The sequence below is a fragment of the Varanus komodoensis genome, unplaced genomic scaffold, assembly GCF_004798865.1.
Source record: "Varanus komodoensis strain SLA01 unplaced genomic scaffold, ASM479886v1 scaffold55, whole genome shotgun sequence".
In the NCBI taxonomy this organism is placed as follows: Eukaryota; Metazoa; Chordata; class Lepidosauria; order Squamata; family Varanidae; genus Varanus; species Varanus komodoensis.
Genome location: NW_025336157.1, coordinates 1,305,884 through 1,328,097, shown reverse-complemented (window position 1 = coordinate 1,328,097; position 22,214 = coordinate 1,305,884). Strand labels below are relative to the sequence as shown.

The following is a 22,214-nucleotide window of genomic DNA, read 5'->3' as shown; positions in this document are numbered from 1 at the left end:
GGGTTTGGATGGGGCTGTTCCTAAATTTATTAAAAAACGTGAAACTCTGGCAGGATCTTCAAGCAGGTTTTATTTTCCTTCCTGGCTAGGGGTGTTTGGGAAGGCTGGAAATCCTTGAGCTGCCTCGGCTGCCGTTTTTGTTGTTAAGCGGAGACACGGAGAGAGTGAGCGTGGAAAGCAGATCGGTTTGTAAAAAGCAAGACGTGTTTTTTCTTCTTAAAAAAAGACCAACTACAGGAGATTGTATGTTTTCCATCTTCTGGCACTCGATACAAAGAAGAAAGCTCTGGAAAGGGGGAGGGGGTGCCCGTAAGGTACCGTCCTACCCCAGAATACCATCTGAGATCCTAAGGAATCATGGAAAAGACGGAAATGAAGCTCTGCCCAGGTAGGCAGGTATCCAATTGCGAAAGGGAAGGGGGAACTTTAGGCCTCTGTGGGGAGCACAAACTTACAGAATTCGTCTGTAGGACGAATGCAGCAAACCATGATTAACAGAAACCAAGTGGACACAACTGTAACCTCACGGGTGAAAAGAGAAGGGTTGTTTCAGCGAGAAGCAAGTCAGAAATAATCATTCTTTCTAGGAGTTGGCAGTGCAACGCAAGACGGGGGACAGAAGCGAGTCCTTCTCCCGCCCCGGTTTCATTCTTTCTTTGCGGTGGGCACTGGGAATCGCCTTCATGCGTACGTTCAGGTATTCCTTCAGGACCAGTGCATCCTCAGAAATGCAGCCTGCCCACCCAGAGAGCCGGCGGCAAATTCAGCTCGCAGGGTGTGCAACTTCAGTCTGGTCTGCCGAGTGCTTCCTCGTGGCAGTGCTGGCCACGGCCGTCCCACATTTGGGGCAGGCAAGAGCACGGAAAGGAGATGAGAGAAGATACGACCCAGCCAACCAGCCAGTATCCCTGAGTAATCAGCAGAAAAGGCATTGTGTGCTTTCAGCGAGGCGGGGAGGAAAGTGGCCACTTTCAATGCTTTGGCCTACAATTCCCATCAGCCCCAGCCAAGACAAAGAAAGGGGTGATGGAAGTTGCAATCCAACGCCATCTGCAGGGCTACACATTCCCATCCCTGGTTTTGGCATTCCTCTCAGTCATGAGGCCTAGAAACTTGATTCCGTTTTTGCTGAAGAAGAAGGGAGAGGATGGGAACGAATGGAATTCCCTGAGCCATAGTTTGCAGCCTTAAGCCGCATGGAAGTCACGTATAGCAAGAAGTTTCAAGAGATGAATAGCACTGCCTTTGGGACTCGCTGTTAGCAACCCTTGCCCTAAAAAGGAATGTTTTCCCAAAGCGCTTGCTGGGCAGGGAGGGGTTGCATCATCAAATTCCAGAGGACTAGCGACTTGCAAGGAGCAAAAGCCTGGAACAAGAGAACTGTAGGCGCTTTGAATGCATTTTCCCCTCCCATCAAAACTAGAAACGCGTTCAAGAGATCTTCCACCGTTCCCAAGTGATGATGCGAACTGACGCTTCACCAAAGAAACCCCTTAAATTGCGGAGATTCGACAGAAGAGGAAAAGGAAAAACACCGGAAGGGAAAGAAAGCGGGTCAGAATGCGCGAAGGATAGAGGAGGCACCGGGACCCCTATCGGACCGTCACCCCCAGCTTCTCCAGGATCCTGGTGCCCTTCTCCATGTACTCGGAGCGCTGCATCCAGAAGTTGTCTTTATCCTTCATAATGTCAGCGAGAACGGCGCCACCCAAGAACACCATGTGCTTCCTGCGTGGAGGATCCTCGATGCGAATCTTGAATTTCTGTCCGGGAGGAAAAAGGGAAGTTCAGAAGGGATGCCCGGGACTCAGCAGGGTGTGAGACTTAGACATAGCCTAAACTCTGTGCATGTTTAGATACAACAATGCTGGCTGGGAAAGGAGGGCAGTTGGTAGAAGCTCTTTCCGTCTAAACATGCATGAAATTGGGGCCTGGGGTACCGAGACGGGCTGGAGCGGAACGCCATGCAAAGCAAAGGCAGACGAGAGTGCCAGGAGGGTAGTCGGTCCACTAAAGGACTGCCTCTGAGATGCAAAACCCGAAACAGCCGAGTAACGGCCGGCGTGCAGAGGCCGCTCCTTCCCCTTTTAATACTTCACAGCCAGGTAACAAGCTGAGCTGCCCCGGCCCCCCAGAAGGGCACCAAAGCCAGGGCCCGATTCTGCAGGTCCGATATTGGGGTGTCGGATGGGAGGGAACAGAGGAATTTAGTTCTGGGAAAAACGTCCTGGAGAAATTAAGGTGTCGGGCTTGTTGGTGAAATGGGTGGGTCGGACAGGACCTCCCCCTCCTCCTGCTCTGAACCCCACAGAGCCACAGCGGGTGGCGGACCGCTCCAATTGTTTTGCCTGCATCAGAGAACGGCCCTCTGGATGGGAATCCGTGGTTTCCGTGTGCAAACAAGCATTCTGTGGCCAGAGCGGTGGCCATTTTGTGAGAGCGCCCGGCACCCTCTGTCAAAATCCCGAAGGTGCACCACCAACCCCAATATTTCGGGGACCCCACGCTAGGGGGGAGCTGCCGCCGGGGTCTGCCAGCGGCCCTGCCACTCACCGACAGCTTCTCCACGTCGCCTTTCAGGACCCGTTCCAGGTAAAGCTGCTTGATCTCACGCTCCAGCCGCGACGGCAATCCGGGGTACATGGTGGAGCCCCCCGAAAGCACAATGTGCTTGTAGAATTCGGCCCTGCAGCACAGACACGGTGCAAGCAGGAGTGAGACCAGGAGAGGGATGGGGAAATCGGGCGTCTCGCCCCAACCGTTGCAAGAAAACCAGTGGCCGGCTGAGCCCCGTTGTCCCCCCATGTCTGCTCATCACCAGCGGAGACGAACGCTGGCCACCAGAGTGCTGGAACGCAGGATTCCAGGATACTCCATCCCATCCTCCACTCCCTCTACCCTTCGATCCAGTTTTCCGGCTTGTTTTCTCATCCCCAATCAGCCTTCGGTGGCTCCTGAAAATGCCTTGTCGCCAGAGCAGGATCCAGGCTTGGGAGAGCCCCTGGGGGAGACCACTGTGCCCCCTTTGCAGTGCCTTCCTCGCCAGTGGCCCTGCCGCAGCCTCCTCTTCCTCGCTATGGCCACACTTGCTTGCCTGGCAGGCAGAGAGCCCGGGAGCAGGGCAGCCGAGGCGTCTGTTGCGCCCGCTTCTCGCCACCTCCGTGGTGTGGGCCACAGCAAGGGGGACGCCCCATCCTCCCTCTCGCCCCGGTGCATGTGCCTTGCACCCCTCGCAGAGTTTTTCCCAGCCCGCTGATCCCCCGGGGTGTGGACGGCACCCTTTTGGGTCCCCTACACAACAGCACCCACTCCCTGAGCCTGTATTTAACGGGCTTGCCCAAAATTCCGCCTGCCCGGGCAGATTCCTCACCGGGTGTCGATGTCGGCCGCTTGGATGGTGTTGAACAGCAGCTCGGCCATGCCCACGCCCTCCACGTTGATGAGGTGGGGCTGGAACAGGGCCTCCGGCGCCTCGAAGCGCTCCCCACCCACCTTGATCACGCGCCCGTCCGGCAGCTGCAGGGAGACAGAGAAAGGTGACCCCACAGACACACCTGCCCCGCACACCCGTCGCACCTTCGCCTCGGCGTGTCACATCGGGCCTGCGCAACGGGTCTGGGGGTGGGGGGTGGCATGCAGAAAGAATGTCAACCCCAGAGCCAAGTTTCAGTCGGCTCCGGGGCTCTGAGAAGATTCGGGGGCTACATCCCAGAGGTGAGCTGGACTGGATGCAACGGGAGGGGGAGACAGGCATGTTTTGTCTTCAAGCTGTTCTTCCTGGGAAGTAACTTTACTCTTCTCAGCGCCAGGCCAGAAGCTTTTTACCTTCCCACTGTTTTAAGACCTGACTGTTTTAATTGGACTTTTTTATTGCGAATTTTAGGACGCTGCGTTTTACTCATTTTTTCCCTCTTTTCTTATATTTTGTATTGTTAAACCGTCCCGACACTTCGGAAGTGGGATCGTCTAGGGAAGTTTACAATAAGATGGTCTATGGAAGTTTAAAATAAATAAGAGGCGTTTTAGGATGGTGAGGGCCATGGGGAATGTGGAACACCCGCATAACCAAGGAACGCTCCGGGGGGGGGGGGGGCAAAAACCGGGGGGGCCTTCCCCCCCCCCCCCCGAGCAGCAGCTTTGGCTCTTCCGCCATCGAGGGTCCCGGGCTCGCTCTCCCCGCGGCCCCGAAGGCGCTGCCTCACCGTGTAGGACTCCACCAGCACCGTGGTCTCTTGCGCCAGCCGCTGCTCCTGGTCGATGTTGTAGCCCACGTAGCAGAGCCGCTCCTTCATCATCCGCACCGTCTCGAAGTCGGCCGAGTGGTTGAAGGCGTAGCCACGCAGAAGCAGCAGCTGCCAAGCGAGACCAGGGCGAGATGAGACGAGACGAGACGAGAGGTCCGCGCGATGCCGGAGCCGTGCGTGCCGGTGGGCCGGCCATGTCTCAAGCGGCACCCTGGCGCCCGCGCACCTCCGTGCTGCCCCCGCACCGCCAGGTAATGCCCCCTGCCCGCCCCGGCCTCCCCCACTCCGGGCATCGAGACCCGCCTCTCGCTTGGGCCTGATCCCGTTGCCCCGTGGGTCTTTGGCTTCGCCCTGGTTGCCCTCTAGCCCTGCTGCAAAGCCAGCGCCCTGGGCCCAGTCTCTTCCCCACCGCCTGTGTCCCCGACCTGACACAACAGTCCTGCGAGGTAGGCGAGGCTGGGACGCAGTGCCTGGTCTCGTTCTTACATTGCGTTTTCCCCCTTGCAAGTAACCCCAAGGCGATCGGCATGGTCCTTTCCCACCCCATTTTGCCCTCACAACAACAACCCTGTGAGGTAGGTTAGGCTGAGAGCGAGCCACTGACTCCAAGTCACCCAGGGAATTTCCTGGCTGAGTGGGACGAAACCCGAGTTCTCCCAGTCTAACGCTCTAACCACTACGCCACATGTCCACTCAAAGCAGTAAAAGAATGTAGTTCAGAAAGATGATAGCCTATCACAGCAGTAAAATCAGTGTTAATTTTGTTTTAGGCCACGGTTACTTGGATCCATTTAAGGCTTTGGGTCTACACTTAAAAAGTAATTGAAGCAATAGCATTTTTCTTGGTCGTGCTGTTGCTTTCTTTCTAATTAACTACATGACATTTTTAAATCATTGTCATGCCATAAACAAACAATTGTATTATATATATATATATATATATATATATATATATATATATATATATATTTCTTATTCTGTAGGCTGCCTTGGCGGCCACATCCTTCCAAGTATGTCTACTTAGAAATTAATCAGCCAATTGATCAATGACTGTTCAGCTCCTTTTGGGCACAGCTAACAATTTATCTGTCCCTCCCATAGCAAATTCCTGTGTCCAGAGCCAAAAGAAAGAGCCAAATGCACTGCCGGGAAACGAGAAGCGAAGTTTTGGCGCGCTCAGGGAAACCCCACGGTGTACAGAAGTACAAAAGCCCCAAGAGGCAATCAGCTTCTTCCCCCAGGAAGAAAGAAATACCCCAATTCATATTAAACACAAGTACTGGGCATCAATTGCAAAAGAAAAGAAAAACCGGGTGGGGAGAGACGGAATAGAGCTGGTTGAAGGAGGGCCTGGCTGGCATCCTGAAGGGAATTTTAACATTTTAATTGTGGGTCCCAGCTGTCCACCCTGAAATACAGGGTGGGGTGCACACTTAATGCAGGCCTTTTTGGGTCGAAATTTGCACAGGATTTCACCTTTAGCCACGCTTAGGACAGACTCCCGAAAGCAATGGGGCAAGAAGGGGTCGTGCCCGTGCCCAGCTGATTTCAAGGGGTCTTGAAAGCCTGCGTCAAACCCAGACACGCCGGGCTTCACACATTCCAAGGGCCCTCACTGATGCCCCCGTTTGGGGTTTTTGCAGGCTCCCCAGGTGTCGGGAAAGAGGGCCTGCCGCTCTCACCTTGATGAGGTACCGCGTGATGTCACGCCCCGCGATGTCCAGCCGGCGCGTGAGGTGGGGCAGCGAGAAGCCCTCGTACACGGGGCAGATGTGGGTGACGCCGTCCCCCGAGTCGACCACCACGCCGGTGAGAAGGCCTGCGAAGGTAAGAGCCTGGCTTGGCGGAATTTCTGCTCCGTTTTTCGGAGCGTAAGAGCGTGTGCGGCGAGAGGTTTTTGGACACATTTGCTGGGGGGCCCGTTACTAACCCGCCTCTCCCCCCGCGTCACCCCCACAACTCACCCTGGGCATAGAGGGTCAAGACCGCCTGGATTGCAATATAAACTCCTTCAAACTGATATGTCTCGAACATCACCTGAGTGGGAAGGAAAACCGTTTTGTCAACAGCTCACGAGGTCCACTAAGTAGACGCCCTCATGACCCTGAGGCCGGCTTCCGCCTGCCCAAGCGGCCCACCGTGCCCATCACCAGGAACCGTCCCCTTTGGGTTCCCTCATTCCTGATTTGCTCTCTGCCTATGTGGGTCGTGCCAAACACAGTGGAAAAGAGCAGGTCTCTGCCCCAGGGAGCTTGCAGCCTGAAAGAGGGGCAGATAACCCAGCTCACCCCAGCCAGATCTGCAGGTGGGGCACGGCTGTGCCCCCTACAGCAAAGGGGCTGGGAAAAGGGCACCGCATGAGCCTCCTGTTTCCCCGAAACTGATACCACCTTTACCTGCAAAATAGCGCTGTGGGGAGATGAAAAGGTTCATCCATCCCTGCTCTCTTATATCGGGGTGGGGAAAGTGGCCCTCCCAAACACTGTCCACCTGCCACCCTCATCCAAAACCCCTGGGAGGACTGATGGGAGTCGGAGTCCCATGTTAGAGATCTTTTTGAGTACGTTCCGCAGTGTAAGAACATTCCAGGAGTCCCTCCATCAAGTCCAGCGTCCTGCGCCCCCAACCTGCATCCAATCTGCTGCCCCCGGGACACCCAGCACAGCACCTTCCTCCCCATGCTCCCCAGCACCCGCCGTCCACGGGCACAGTACCCTGGGCCCAGTGCGGGACCAGAAGGGCTAGTGTCCTCCTCCGTGAATCGGTCTGATCTGCTTTGAAAGACCCCCAAGCTGGGGGCTCACCGAGTGTGGCCTGCACCCCACGGAAGTCATGGGACGGCCTCGTGGGCTCCCAGATCCTCCCTGTCACCGTCCCTCCCCAGGAGGGGCCCACCTCGATGATTTTTTCCCGGTTCTTGATAGGGTTCATGGGGGGCTCGGTGAGCAGGATCTTGCAGTTACGGGGGTCCACGTTGAGCTTCTCGGGCCCAAAAGTGTAGTCCCACAAGAACTTCATGTCATCCCAGTTGCGTACAATTCCGTTCTCCATCGGGTAGTTCACCTCCAGCATGGAGCGCAGCTCACTGGCCTCATCTCCCACCATGAGATCCTGCAGCATGAGAAGTCCCGTTAAAGGTTATGCATCCAATCTGTCCATCCAGGGAGGAGAAAAAGAGGAGGGAAGGCAGCCCGGCGGTTCAAAGCACAGCCAAACAGAACTTGGGGTGCATTCATATAAGTGCTTAGTGTGTTCACTAGAGGCAGTGTTGCCTAGTGGTTGTGTATTGTACCATGACTTGCTCGTCCCTGTTCAGCCATGAAACCTTACTGGGCTGCTGTGGGCCACTCACTGTGGCTCAGCCAAGCCCACCTTGCAGGGTTGTTGTGGGCATAAAATAGAGAGGAGGAGGTTAATAAATACTCTGGAAGGACTGTCACTTCAAGGGAGCAGTTTACCGGGGATGCTAATCCCTGTTCAGCATTCATAGCAGGCTAAGTATGTTGTTCTACTGAGGAAGAAAACCAGGGTATAAATGTAATAATAATAATTGCCTTTTTTCCTCTTGTACAGAATCCAAGACAATTTTTATAGGCCCATTTTATCCTCACAATAACAACCCTGTGAGGTAGGTCAGGCTGTGAGTGGTGTAGTGGGTAAGGCTGCAGGACCAGGACTCAGGAGATCCGGGTTCGAGTCCCCGCTTGCCAGGGAGCTCCCTGGGCCAGTCAGACTCTCAGCCCAGCCTACCTCACCGGGTCGTTGTTGTAAGGATGAGTTTGAGAGGAAGAGGAGAATTATGGGAACCGCCCTGAGTTTCTTGACAGGAAAAAAGTAGGGTATAAATGTAATATATGGGTAAAATAAATAAACGCTCACCTTGATCTCAATATTCCCAACTTTCGCCGTCGAGCGGATGATGGGACGACCCACCAGGGCTGGGAAAATGTGTTCCGGGAAATTCGACCCGGCATAGCCGCATTTGACAAACTGTAGGGGAAACAGGGCATGTGGTTTCAGAAAGGGGGAGAGACAAGAGATGACTGGAGCATGGAAAGAAGGTCAAATGGCAGCAGTTGCAAAGAAGGCCAACAGCATGTAAACATTCCCTCAAAGATCCGAAAGAGGCATCCGTTTGCGACAGGGACATCTTAAGGGCAGACTTGGTGGATCTTTGTCTGCAAGTTATTTTAAAACTCTTTCTGGGGCAGCTTTCTTACTCGGAGGGCCGCCCAGTCCAAGTCTGACAGGAAGAGAAAGAACCCCAAAGAGGAGAGTTTTTCGGGGCTCATGCGCAGTTTTAAAGAAGTTGAAGAGCCACGGTGGGGAGTGGCCGACACACACACGGCTCGGCTGCTTGCAATGGCCTCTGTCATTCCGAAACGCGCAACTTTGCAATTAAGTCCATACAACTGCAGTGCAAAGGGGTTTCTGCCTTATTTCGCCCTCCTGTTTGGGGCGATGCCTAAGGGCCCCCCGCTCTGAATGCTGCAGGTCTTTTTGTTCCGAGGCCGAGACGGGTAGATCGCTTAGCGTAGCCTCACCCAGCATGGTGCCCCCCCCCTGGCCTGGCCAAGCCAAATGGGAGTTGTAGTCCAAGCATCGGAGGCCACGGTTATTTTCTTGAATGGAGCTGGACTTTGTGCAACCAACGGAAGGGGTGTGGTTTCCCGCTTCAGTGCCGAGTGTCGGGTTTCCTTTATTACCTTTTTAAAGCGTTTTTATCCCACACGGCAACCCCAAAGTCTCTGAGAGCGGCTTAGGTATAATCAGGTTAAAACAAGACAGTTGCTGTCCCACAGGTACTCTAAAAAGGCACGGCACACAAGGAAAACAAATGGGGAGGGAAGAGGAAAACATGCTTTTCAGCAGGGCAGAGGGGTGAAATGACCCTGCTTTCTCCCTCCATGCACCCTGCTGGAATTAGCTGTTGACAGTAAGGAAGAACTTTTGGGGGAGTTGGGAAAAAGCTTCCTCATCCAGGCAGGCTTTTTTTTTTACTTAAAAGGGCTTTGCTTCTGCATTACATGCATAGTGTCTGGGCTAACGAAGCTCAGACCTGACCAAGGAAACCCAAGATGCAGGAGGAAATGGAGAAACAGGAAATGAAAGAGCGAAGTGTGACTCACAGTGGAACAAACACTGCAAGCATGAAAGGAGCTGTTTGTAGCCAACAAGCCTGCAGAAGGCAGGCGGAGGGGGGGGGGCTGCTTCTCCTGGGATTAGCACAGTCACCAAGAGGGGGGCAGGCGACAAAAACAACCAGCCCCCCCTGCTTGGCGGTTGGGAACCTCGGAGCCAGTGGCAACGGTTCAAACAGCTCCGATTGCCCCCTAAAACAAAGGGCGAGCAACCGAACCCTGAACCCTCGCCACCGTTATCGGGACACCAGACACACAGATCTCACAAAAGAGGACATGTCTGTTCCCAGGTACCATAGCCAGGCAGGGCAGGGAGCCTTCACTGTGTGTAACGCTCCTCTTTAAACCAGCCCATTATTCAGAATCATGAGGACTGGGATCTTACTTTACTTTTAAGGATGGACTATAGCTCAGGGAGAGTGTGCATGCACTATGTGGGAAAAGGTACTGAGCTGTATTCCTGGCATCTCCAGGTACAGCACAGACCAACTCGTCCAAAAAGCCCAGAAAATTTCCTCCTAATTCACAAGTATAACACTGAACTAAATGCTTTGACATTGCAGCTTCCTAGTTCATCAACTTGCAGTTAAATACATTAATTACAGAGAAATAGCCCTAATACAAAGAAACACAACCAGAGAGGCACCATCTCCTGTTAAATAATTTCAGCCATGATCAGCCTCTTATTCAGAAGCATGAGGACTAGGAGGTTGCTTTAATTTTCGGGTAAGGACCTTAGCTCAAGGACAGCAATGCTTTGCCCAGAGAAAGCCCCATATTCTACCTCCAGCATCTCCAGCTGGGTGAGGGACGGTCCTTGTCCGAAAAAGAGCTGGAAAACAGGGACCCGTCTGTGAAGGGACCAAATGGGTGCCTTCCAAGAACCCATATTCCTGAGCACCAGTCTCCCCCGCCCCTCTTCGTTTCTTGTTCTTCATTTTTTAAAAGGGATCTTGAATTGGCGGAACACAAAACGAGCCAGGTTTTTTCCCCCGAGTCGTGCTCGGCAAGGAGTCTGAAGCGTGTGCGTCGGGAGGGGAAGGCTGGGAACAAAACGCAGCAGAAAGCCAGCAGAGGACACGAGGGGGCGGCTTCGCCTACGGAGCTCCACTCCAGCGCGCCGGCAGTGCCAGAGAGATGCCGCCCGGTCCTCCCCCCCGGCACACCCCCGGGTCGCGTCCCCCTGTACAGGGGGGTGCACCGCTCGTCCAAAACCCTGGCAGTGCCAGGAAGAAGCCACATGCAAGGAGCCGCCTTCAGCCCGAGCATGCAAGACGAGTTTGTGCCTGTTTTGCGAAGGGGCATCTCCGATTCATGGAAGGGGCCGAGAAAGCCATCGGGTTCGACCCTCCACTCAGGCCAGGACTCCCAGTTAAAGCATCCCCCCCAGAGGGCTCTCCAGTCGCATCTCGACGGCCTCCAGTGTGGGAGAGCCCGCCACTTCCCCAGGGCTTTCATTCCCTCGCTGCACTGCTCTAAGAGCCCGGATTTTTCCCCCTGAGATTCTGGCTTTCTTTAACTGGAGCTCACTATTCTGTGTCCAGCACTCTGGATGCTGGAGAAGAGATCCTGGCCCTCCTCTTTGGGACAGACTTTCGAGGACGTGCAGAGTGCCACCCCGTCTCCTCCGCTGGAGGCTGAACGTGCCCAGCTCCTTCCGTCAGTCCTCACAGGGCTGGTTTCAGCCCTGATCGCCTCCTCTGAACCCCTTCCCTCTCGTCCGCCTCTTTCTTCAACGGTGGTGCCCGGAACCGGACACAGCGCTCCGGAGGAAGCCTAACCAGAGCTGAGCGAAGGGAGATGTGTGTTGCACTGCACTTCCCATTATCCTCAGCCAGATGGGCAAGATCATCCAACACATCGGAAGGATGCCTGTTTAGGCACAGCTTTTGTTGTTGTGGTTGAGATTTTTAGACAATTTTCCTACATGAATGTGTCTGTGTCTCTAGAAAGGAACCCGTATGGATACTTTTCTTTGAAAAAGCAACTTATTAACAATTGTACTGAGGCTTTTCAACAAAGGGAAGAGAGAATCCATTTCGCGATTTGCTTTTTCCATGCTGCAGGTAAAGGACTTACATCCTCTTTTATCAATGAACATGAGCACAAAAAGAAAAATGTCCAAAACCTCCAGCACAAAAAGAACCTCCAGCACAAAAAGAAAAATGTCCAAAACATACATTTAAAAGAAGTCTTAGTTGTGAGGATCCAGCGCAATCAGCAATGACTAAACCAGAAGTTTCCCTGAAGAAGATGCAGCCACCGGGGTGTGGGCGCTTTTTAATGTTTTGCCTCTGCCCGTTTTTCGTGGACTCCACCCCACCGCGGACCCCTGGTGCTTCTCCAAATGCGATTTGGCCCACAGGTCTCTGCCCTATAAAAGCGTGTAGATTAAATCTGTGGCTTCCGGCACAGTCCTAGGCATGTTCAGACGTTTTTCCGCCCAGCCATGTGCTCTGAAAGTGTTTTCTGAAGCGACCGTTCAGCAGATATGGGGGGAAAGGATCCTTTCCGGACCTCGTAACTTCCAGGTAAATCGGATGTCAAGCCCATGTGCCATCCCCATCTCGCGGCGGCCAAGCTGCAGCCCTGCATCCGACCGCTGCTTTGGAACATCCTCTCCCGCTTCTCTGCTCGCGCACTCTGTGCATCCTCAGAGGCACTCATTACCCTCCCCCTCGGCGTCTTCGTGCCCGGCAGCCTTCCGAGGGCTAAGAGGCGACTCCAGCGCCCATCGTTCCGGGCCGCTGGCTCTGCCGGCCAGCGCTGATGGGAGCTGGGGGCGCACTGTGGCGCGGCGGGACTCGACCCCGCGCCCGCCCGGCCGCCCCCCGCGCCCCCCGCCGCCCCCGCGCCCCGCGCCCGCTCACCCCGGTGCCGTTGTCGCAGACCACCACGCGGCGGCCCCGGCTGTCCATGGCGCCGCCGCCGCTGCCGGCCGCCTGCGGGTCGCGGGTTCGAGCCCGGCCGCCGCCCTCGGTGCCGCCGCGCGTCCGGAAGAGCCGCCCGGGCTGCGGGGCCAGGCGAGGGCGGCGCGGGGAGGAGCAGGCGCCGCCGAGCGGGGAGGGCGCAGCCCCGGCCGTGATGCAACATCCTGGGCTGGCGGCGGCGGAGCAGCCCGGCCGGGGGAGGGACCCGAGCTGCGCGCAGGCACGGGCGCGGATCGGCCCCCCAGCGCCCCTCCCCGGCGCGGCCAGCGGACCCTCTGAATCCAGGCTTGCCTGGAAGGGAGTGCCTCCTCGCTCCCCCGGGGCACGTGCCCCCCCTGGTAAATCGGCGGAAGAGCAAAGCCCCTCGGAGGGCACGTTCCGGGGGCAAGTTGATCAGAAGGAATCCGCACTGTGTCCAGAGGGTCCGTTGCAAAGTGGGTGCAGGGAAGAGTCCAGAAGAAAGACAAGACAAGACCCTGGGCAGAATAAAGAGGCATTATTAGGATCCCTAAGGTCCATAGCTGAGATTCACAATATGAGTTTTATTTATTTCTATGAGTATTTCAAGAAGTTCGGAGCACACAAACATGATTCTGCCCGGAAAGGGGCTCAGAGAGCGGAGAAGTGGGCTGCGTTCATGCCCTGGACCATCCAAGGTGGGAAGTGGGCTCCGTTCATACCCTGGAAGCGACAAGGATGGGATGCCGGCTGTTGTGCTTTGGGCACATCGCAAGAAGACCATCGAGGCAGGAGAAGAGGAGGAAGGCCAGCCAGAAGGATGGACTCCCTCCAGGAAGCCACCGCCTTGCGCTCACAAGAGCCGGGCTGTGAAGAACAGGCCATCTGGGAGGGCCTCCACTCACAGGGTCGTGGCACGTTGGGGACACCTTGAAGGTACAACACAACAGGAGCCCATTATCATGGTGCTGAAACCATGCCTTCAGACACAAACTGAGTGTGCAGACAGTTTGGGAACATCCTTATGCCAGGAAGGAAAAGTCACCCTAAAGTCCAGGAGGGAGATTGGGATGGGATGGGCAGGTGAGAGATGAGGGGGCAATCGAGGTGAGATCTAAAAGGGGCTCCATAGAAGAGCCTGAATTCAGGGGCTCCAGTGATTTTGCGCCGAACCAGCACTTGGGAATAAGTGCACTCGTGCATGAGTCGGGAAAGAGCACGTTCCCACATGGCCCGCCCACTATGGACTGCACCCTTTTGGAACAACTTACGGCTGATCGACATCCGCTGGAAAACAGGGTACCTGATTCCACTCTGGGGCCTCCCTGGTTGTCCGCAGCACCACAAGTGAGAGTCCTCATTAAACTGTTTCAGGGGATTCTTTGAGAAGCCAGGTTTTCCTCCTAGGCAAGTGCGGATTCCGGGCAGGGGCGAAGGTCCAGCTGATTGCACATAAGGTATTCGTGTGGTTTTGGCTAACTAACAGGACACAATCCATGCATGAGTTGGCTATTCATATATATGCCAATTATATACTTCACAAGTAGGCGGCTCTATAGAATGCAGTGAAAAGAAACGGACACTCGATGATCAGACATTCTTCCCCCTTGCAAAAATGTGAGTCATACCAGCTTCTTTTGTCCCAGAGCCTGGCGCCCCACCTAAAAGTAATCTTCAGCTTCACTTCTGTTTGCTTCTGCTCTTCACCTGGTCAGTAAGGTGTGGAAGACACTTGCATTCATGGGGCATTGTGTACTTTGCCATAATGCCACCTAGATTAGACTCAGGGTGGTGGTGAATTCCCCAGAGAGCTACGTCTCTTTCATCTGGCCCCATTCCTTCTCCCCGCGGGTCCCAGTTTTCCTGCAAGTGTTTCCTTTTGCCTCATTCTAAACACTGGAATGCCTCTCGGAAAGCTTGGCATGGCTTGAGTTCCTCAAGTGAACAACAAACTGCATTCAAGAACAGTCTCCTTTCGGCGGTCCTGAAGCTGCTGCCAGTCCGCCCCACTGGCCTGGAGTTCTTATATTCCGAGGAGTCGCAAACGTGGCCTCTCATGCTGAATTCGTGGCTGGCTGCTCCAGTAGAAAGATACCAGACTAATCAACCCTCTGGGTTTTCCCTTTGGGGTATTTTTAAATCCAACTGTGTGCCTGCAGCTAGAATTGCTTCCTCTTTCTCATCATCGTCTTTGAGGAAAGAGCTTGCGCCGCAAAGTCACGGAAAGATACTGGAAACATTTTCCTGTTCTGCCTGCAGACTATTCCCACGGACGCACATACGCACGCACCAACCATCTGCCAACCCAGGAGGCAGCAGGGGGGAGATGTCCCAGCGAGCAGGACCTGGGTTTGGGCCGCAGTCAGGCCAATGTGGGCAGGAATCAATAGAGACGCCCCTGCCCAGGAACACGGGCGACTTAAGGGGAGGTGGTAATCCATGCATCATTCAGATGTGCCCTTCCGCCATCTATCTTGGACTGTGCTCTTATATTCTGGTATTAAGTTACTGGCTCCATACCTCGCCCACTCGCTCCCTAATTCCATAATTTCAATGTCACTCCATTGTTTTCTCCTTTATATTTCCAGTTTCTCCTCCCTGTTATAGTTCCCTCCACGTAAAACACTGGATATGCCCGATCTTTTGCGTTTCCGTGTGGGAAAGATGTATGCTCTCAAAACCTTTCTTATACATTAGTGCAAAGGCATTAAAATGTAAAGCAATATGCCAAAAATGCATTTAAAAAATAAGAATTAAAAGGTAAGTAAAACATACCCTGTAATAACCCTACATGGGGGAGCAACCTGAAGCTGTCAAACTGTTCTTGGCTACAATTTCCATCTGTTCTAGCCAGCATAGCCAATGGTGAAGGATGATGGGAGTGGTAGGCCAAAGCCTCCAGAGGGCCAACGTTTAGGCGAAGGCTAAAGCACAGATCCCAGCCTATGGAGGCACGACATGGCTGCTCAGAAGGAAGCCCCGTGGAGTTCAGGAAGGACATATTCCCAGGTAATTCACTGGGTGCAGGGTTGGACTGCAACTCCTATCATCCCTGACAATGTGCTAGGCTGACCGGGGCTGGTGGGAGCTAGAGCTGGAGAGCACCTGGAATGCATCTATTTCACCACTCCTGAGCAAGACCTTAGAGCTGGTTTCGGTTATTTTTGGTCTGACTTTCAGAGGTCTTCTTAAAATGCAATGTTTTACTGTGGCTTTCCTTGAAGCACGGTCCAGCCTGCTCGGATTTGTAGCAGAGCAGGAACGCGCAGCTTCATGACACGCTGGTTGATGTGGCTGTGCTTTTCACTTCCTATATTTACTTCCTATACTCACTTCCCAGTCTTTTGCAGGTTCAGACAGGAGAAAGGCCTAAAATTCCCAGCATGCCTCAAACAGCTTTCCCAGCATGCCCCAAATAGCTATCTGGGGTATGCTGGGAATTTAGGCTTTTTTTCTGTCTAGACCTGCAAAGCCTTGTACCCTTCATGTTGCCTTGTGCCATTGGACGTTATGTTCTCCACTTTGATCCCTTTGTGGAAGTAGTATATAAAGCTGAATAATGACATACAATAAATGTTTTAATAATAATAGGAAGGAGATATGCCCTAAGTTCCTAACCTAAATGGTGGCCTAGATGATGTTGTGATGGCCACCAATCTGGATGGCTTTCAAAGAGGACTGAACACATTTGTGGAGGAGGCTATTCAGGGCTACTAGTCCTCATGGTCCAATGTGGCCGTCAGTATCAGAAACGGCATGCTGGGAAGCTGGGTGGAGAAATAGCGGACGAGATGGACTTTGGTTCTGATCCCACAGGGTGCCTCTTCTTACACTCTTAGAAATATTTGCAACTAATAAGAAGGGTTCCCTTATAAAGCCACCAAAGTCAGAGCTGGCAAGCGAAGAAATAGCAAAACCAGGGTGGTGAATAAAACCAGAATTATACAGAACTATTATTCATCCACAGTACATTAAATTGCTTATTAACTATTCCTGCCCTGTGCGTATCTAAGAAAACCAAGAAAAGAGTGTGGGCGATTCTGCCCGTCTCCTTCCTCGCTATAGGATGTTTTTCTCTTGTCTCGGTTTAAATTTCTTGCTACTTCGATCCTCGTTAATATTATGGATGCGCATCCGCGTGCGCGTGTGTCAGACAAAAAACGCGCGTCTGTCCCTCTCGCCGTTTGGCTGTCCTCCACTTCTCAAACGCGTGTCTATAAGAAACTCCAGGGGGGAGCATTCACTCGTGCCCCGGCTCGCCTGCTCCGCTCCGGACCCTCCTCACTCTGACCTTCGGGGCTCGAGCGCCGCCCCCGCCCCGGCCCCGCGGCTCCCCACCGACTGCGCTCCTCCCCGGGACCCGCGCCCCATCCCGTCCGCTCGCCCCTCCCCCGTGGCCTCTCCAGCCGGCGCCCCCACGCCCCTTCTAGCCCTTTCCAGGCGTTCGCACACCTGCAAAGCGATAAACAAACGCCCCCCGCCCCCCCCACTTAGCTTTGTGATGCGGACAAGGTGGGGGGAGATTTGGGCTGCCCCTGGATGGGAGGAGGAAGAGGAGGGCTTGGGCAGGGTCCCCTTTTCGCTGGCTCGCGGGGGGGGGCGCGTGTTGCAGGCTTGCGCGGGGGGAGCGCGCCTGTGATCCGCCCGGCGCCGGAGCGGCAGCGGCTGCAGCAGCCTCTCCGCCCTCCTCCGCCAATGCGGGGCCATCCGCCCTGCGCAAGCGGCTGCTGAGCGAGGATCCGCCGCAGGGGAGCGGGGGACGCGCCGAGGGGTGAGCGGGACCCCCGGCCCTGGGGGGCAGGGAGGGGGATCCGGGGGAGGCTGCGGGGAGAGGGGTGGGTGTTGCACGGGGGCAGCGCGCCGGGGAGGGGGGCTGCCGCGCACAGGGATCCCCCGCAAGAAAACCCACTTCTTTCTGGCTGCCTGCCGGCCCCCCCCACCCCAGCCTGCCCCCCGCCCAGCCACCCTTGCCTGCCCCCTCCGTTCCCGGGCCCCTAATCCTCCCCGCGCCCACCCTCAAACCCTTAACCCTAACGCCACTTTCCTGCCCTCCCCAAACCTCTTAGCCCCTCATCTTAATCCCTTGAAACCGGCCCGAGCGCCCTTCCATGTCCCCCTGCACCCCTCCGCTTCCTCGCCTCCCTCCTCCCTCACCCTCCACCCCAAATCAACCCCGCTTCCCCGTATTTCCTAACTCTAACCTCCACACGCACGCGTCTCATCCCAAACGGCCCGCCCGCCCACGTTTTCCGCCCCCCACCCCGCACACCAAAGCCATCCGCTCAGGAGCAGGACCCCAAAAAAGGTCTGGGCGTTCTCCAGTTTCCCCACCCACCCTTCATCTGTTTGGGCGCTCCTTCGTCCTTCCCTACTCACCCCAAACTACCCGGGTGTCCCCTGATTCTCCCCCGACTCCCAGCAGCCCGTCTCCTACACAGTCTTCCGGCTGTGTTTACTTTTTGCGAGGTCCCTCGCATTTCAGAAAAGGCCGCAGGAGAATCTGTTGTATTTAAAGATCTATCGCAAAGCGCTGCTGTCAAAACAGCTTTCCCAACGAGGCAGACGGATCCCTTTCCAGGATCTTTCCCAGATCACCCGCAAACAGCATGATCTTAATACACAACTCCCCTGCGGGAGAGACACAGGATGCTCCCCAAAGCTTGCAAACATTTTCCCTGCAAGCTTTCACTCCCCGGACAGCTCCTTTCTCAAGAAGCAGGCACCCCAGAGAGCCCAAAATGGTAAAGCTGAACCCTGTCCTTCAAACTGAGCATTTCTGGCCTTTTCCACTTCCCCGTCCCCATCATGATCACCCAGCCTAGAGAGTGGATGCTGGTTGGTGTACGGGTTGAGCGTGGGTTGTAGCTGAAGCCTGGGTTGCGCTGTTGTGTGAACGCAACCGCAGTAACGATAAACAAGCCACTAAAAGAACCCACGGTTTGTAGGCAGGTTGGTCGTGGTCAACAAACCATAGCTTGTTAGCACAGCTGGGTTCGCCCAGCACAACAGCCCGTGCTTCAACAACAACCCTGGTTCAAGGATAACCCACATTCAACCTATACTCCTGTGTGGGAGCGTGTTTCCCCAAACACAGACTCCAGTTTCAGTGTGTGGCACCTTTAAAATCCAGAAAGAAAGATCCTAGCCCCTTGTCCCAATATACACATACGGGCTCGAATCCCACAGTTTGTATACCTGTTCTTGGAAGCGTGACCTTTTAGGATTTTGGCCTCTGATCTCAATGCTGATATATCCCCTGCTCTGTAATGTCTCTTATTCCAATATGCACTCGCATGAACCTAGCAACCCTCCTGTCCTTATGCATCGTCCACCCCACTGTTACGGGCTCGTGTGCTCCGACTCGTGCTCCCAGACTTCAAAATTCAAATATGCCTCGTCATACATTTACCCGTGGTCTTCCTGATTCATCTCCCTTTTATTGGCTGGTTTGGCCTTTCGGTGTCACTTTGGAAAATAGTTTTCCTTGGCTGGGCTTCTCCGGAGATCCGAGGCATTGTCTGTACCCCGGGATCCCGTCTATGCAAGTGCATCCCTTCACTGCCCCACAACCCCCAGTATACCAAAGTCTGTATGGCCTTCGTATGTCTGGCGGTTTAGCCTCCCCATTCACACACGGAGGCATGTTGTGGTCCCTAAATTGCTTCCTTCTGAAGGGAGAGGAAAGATTTGCCTTGCTTTATTTGGCCTTGGGGTCGGGGGTGGGGGGGGGGAGCAGCGTTCCAGTAATTTAAATTGTGTGTGTAAACTTCTCAGTGTCGAAATGCTGCTAGGTAGAAAGTGGTGGATTTTTTTAAAGGTTTGCAGAGGTGGGAATAAGCTGAAAACAGATCTGGGACTACTAAAGTCCCTACTAAAGTTGGGGGATTTGCAGGAAATTGGAAGGCTTTTCTGTCCTCATCCCCAACAGTCTAACAACAGCATGAAGAATTGTAAGGGGGAAAACAGGGAAAGAAATGCTGCTTGTTATGATTATTACATTGCATTTAGAGTCCACTCTTTTTACTCTTACCCAAGGTGGATTACATAGCCTTTCTCCACCCTGTTTTATCCTCACAACAGCCCTGTGAGGTAGGTTAGGCTGAGAGGGAGTGACTGGCCCAAAGTCACCCAGGGACTAGAAGCTGGATCTCCCAGGTACTCCGTCTAACCCCCCACCCCCACCCCTCGCCATGCCGGTTCTCACTTAGCCTGCTTGTACATGGTTTTGGAACATGGAACATGATTGCCTTGGAACATGGTTTTGTGCAGTTCTGCTAGGTAGTTTTAGAATTTCGCGTAAAAATTCTTGATTGTTAGTAATGTGTCCAGGTATATGCGAACCATCCCGGTGCATACATTATGGGATACAGCAGGTCCTTTTTTTTCACTCCATGAGCCCCCGTTCTGCATCTTTTCCACCCAGCTCCAGTTGGTGGATCTTGGCAAAAACTAAAGAAGATCGCACATGCTTAAAATCTGCTTATGTAGACCTCCACACCCCCTGAAAATTAAATCGTCTAAAATCTTGGAAATGTGGTAGGTTTTTGCACAAGGTCTTACTTGTTCCAGCTTTTCTTGAGCTCCAGCATCCAGCCTGGACTCCCATTTTGGACCCGTTTCAGTCATTCTTTTGGGTCAAGCCAGGATATGCAGTGGGTTTGGGTTCATTCATTGCTTGGGGTTTCTTCTTAAGAACGCTGTTTGTATGGATAAGGTCAGGGCTTCCATAACCGTTTCTCCAGAATGTCTACTTTGAACAAGGAGGAGGAAATTGCACCGGAGCGGCCGATTCGAGAACCAAGGTCCATTGCAGAAAGAGTTTTGGGGGCTGCATTCCAGGAGTAGATGAAACCAAAGGCAAAGGGGGCAGGGCTGAAGCAGCCCCCAGTCCCGGCATCTTTTGATTTAAAGTTCAGCTTGCCCGTCACAAAGCCATTGGAAAGCTGTTGGCCCATTTGCAGTGGGGGGAACTGCACAGAGGAAAGCCACTGAATTATCCGTGTGGACACTTATTTATTTATTTATTTTGTTTAGTTTGTTCAGAGTTCAGGGATCTTAAGGGATCGCACCTCAGCTGAGTTCCGCACCCTTGGGTCAACTGTGCGGTGGGTTTGTCTGATGCCAACTTTGGAGCCGGTGTGTTGCGGCCTGTGCTGTCGCCTGTTGTTTGGGTTCTGGTTGTTTGGCCTCTTGTGTGGGTGTGTAATTCCTCGCCCAATGGCTCGGGATGCTATTGCGTCGGACTATACACCTGAATGGACCGTGATGCTTTCGTTCCGGGAAGGGAGAGATGCAGTTTGGTTTGCTTCCAGGAATCGATGGAAGCAGCATTGGCTTGTGCCGGGAAGGGTTTGGGCAAGCGGCTGTTTTCTTGGGCGGCGCTGAGTGGCGACGGTGATGCGTTGCTGGTGGGGACCCGTGTGGTGCCCCCTGGTTGTTGTGCACACGAGTTATAGGATCCCGGAGCCCGATTTCTGCCCTAAGGTGCCTGGAGCCTTTGGACAAGGTGCAGGAAAACCTGTTCTTACACGTGCAGCGAAAAATGGATGCCATGTGTGTGGATTAATATTTTTGGAAAAAAGAGCTACTGTAACTGTCAAGGACAGGCACACTTTGACTCCTAGATGAAGTGGGATAGTTGAGGGAGACTCGCCCAAGGAAGCCCCAAATCCTGGAGCCAGCCCTGGCTGGGACTGGAATTACATCCTCAGCCCTAGACCTGTTCTGTAGTCCATACATGTATGTGACGGCTCAGTGCTGAGGAGAAATGCACTTTGTGTATGCTCAGAGGCCTGCTTGCTTGGATGGCCACATTTCCCTGCGTTTAAACAAGATGGGAATCCTGTTCGGCAGTGAAGCCTTTGCTAGGCCCCGCTCCATTTAAAGCCAACTGGATTTGGGCTGTCGGTAAGGTTAAAACGATCTCTTTGCAACCCCCTGCTGTTTCCTTCCGTGTGTGTGCGCGTGTGTGTGTGTGTGTGCGCACGTGTGCGCGCACACACACGTGTGCATGTTTTGTGTGGGGGATATTCTGTGAACCAGCCCCGGAACCTGAAGGCTGGCACGGATCCCGAACAGGAGACATGTAAAAGAGGGGAACGCCGCCTCCCCCTCCATCAGGAGAGGTGTTGCCATGGCAACAAGGAGGCATTCAATGTCGAGCTGCTGCCATAGCAACAGTGCGGAGGTAGTTTAGGGCTGTCGCCATGGTGACTCTGAGGGCTGCGAAGGGTCAGGACCATCGCCTGAGAAACCGGGAGATGCTCGGGGTGTTTGCATGTAGGATCCTTCGAGGAAAGCGCTCCAGCCAAACAGGAACCCCAAACAAGCATCGGGCAGGTAGTGTTGTCATGGCAACAGCCGAGCAGCCATTAGTCAGGCCGTGCTGGGATGGTGCAGTGGCAGCCCGTGAAAGATGGGCTTCTGAGCATGCGAAGAGTGCCTGGCTCCTCCCTGCTACGCAGCCAACACATGCAGGAGAGTCAATTCTTATATTTCTACTTATATAGAGGGATTCTACGTATATTTCGATGCAAATATTTGTGCCACGCACACGCCACCTCTCTCGTGCAAGAGGCGGGTGGGCAGCTTGGCACCCCGGGCACGAACGCCCCCTTCTTCCCCTTTTGCTCTGAAATTAACCCTTGCAGGGCCCAAGGATCGCACCCTCATGCAAAGGGGAAGCCACCTCGTTCACCCAGGACCTGCGCTTTGCCCTGCTTCTCCTTTACCCTTCTGCCCACGTCAGCTGTTCACTGCAAGCTCTCTGGGGCAGGGACCTGCCCTCTGGTGCTGTGCTCACACCCCATGCACGCAGTTATGGCATATACCCGGTGCTGAGAAAAGGACTTTCAGCCAGGAGGGTCTGCCCCGGGACCTCTCCTTTTAGGGCCCGAGCCCCGGGAGTGTGACCCCTTTGCTCTGTGACCCGTCCTTGCAGG

General features: G+C 54.2%; 1 protein-coding gene across 1 annotated transcript; it reads right to left on the bottom strand.

The window, feature by feature from the left end:
- Positions 1-50: 50 nt before the first annotated feature.
- On the bottom strand, positions 51-12,390 carry LOC123032620 (actin-related protein 2-B-like). The gene is made up of 9 exons (XM_044448658.1): positions 12,256-12,390; positions 8,124-8,234; positions 7,140-7,355; positions 6,209-6,281; positions 5,927-6,063; positions 4,203-4,352; positions 3,371-3,516; positions 2,554-2,686; positions 51-1,763 (listed from the first exon to the last, which is right to left on the bottom strand). Exons 1-9 carry the CDS (start codon positions 12,301-12,303, stop codon positions 1,593-1,595), a joined length of 1,185 nt encoding a protein of 394 aa, XP_044304593.1. The 5' UTR covers positions 12,304-12,390; the 3' UTR covers positions 51-1,592.
- Between the last annotated feature and the right edge of the window lie 9,824 nt (positions 12,391-22,214).

Coding starts and splice junctions, on each gene's coding strand:
- LOC123032620 (XM_044448658.1), bottom strand. CDS start 12,303: ATGGACAGCCGGGGCCGCCGCGTGGTGGTCTGCGACAACGGCACCGGG. Junction 7,356..8,123: donor TTGGGAATATTGAGATCAAG/GTGAGCGTTTAT, acceptor CTCATGCTGCAG/GATCTCATGGTGGGAGATGA. Junction 6,282..7,139: donor ACCGGGAAAAAATCATCGAG/GTGGGCCCCTCC, acceptor CTTCCCACTCAG/GTGATGTTCGAGACATATCA.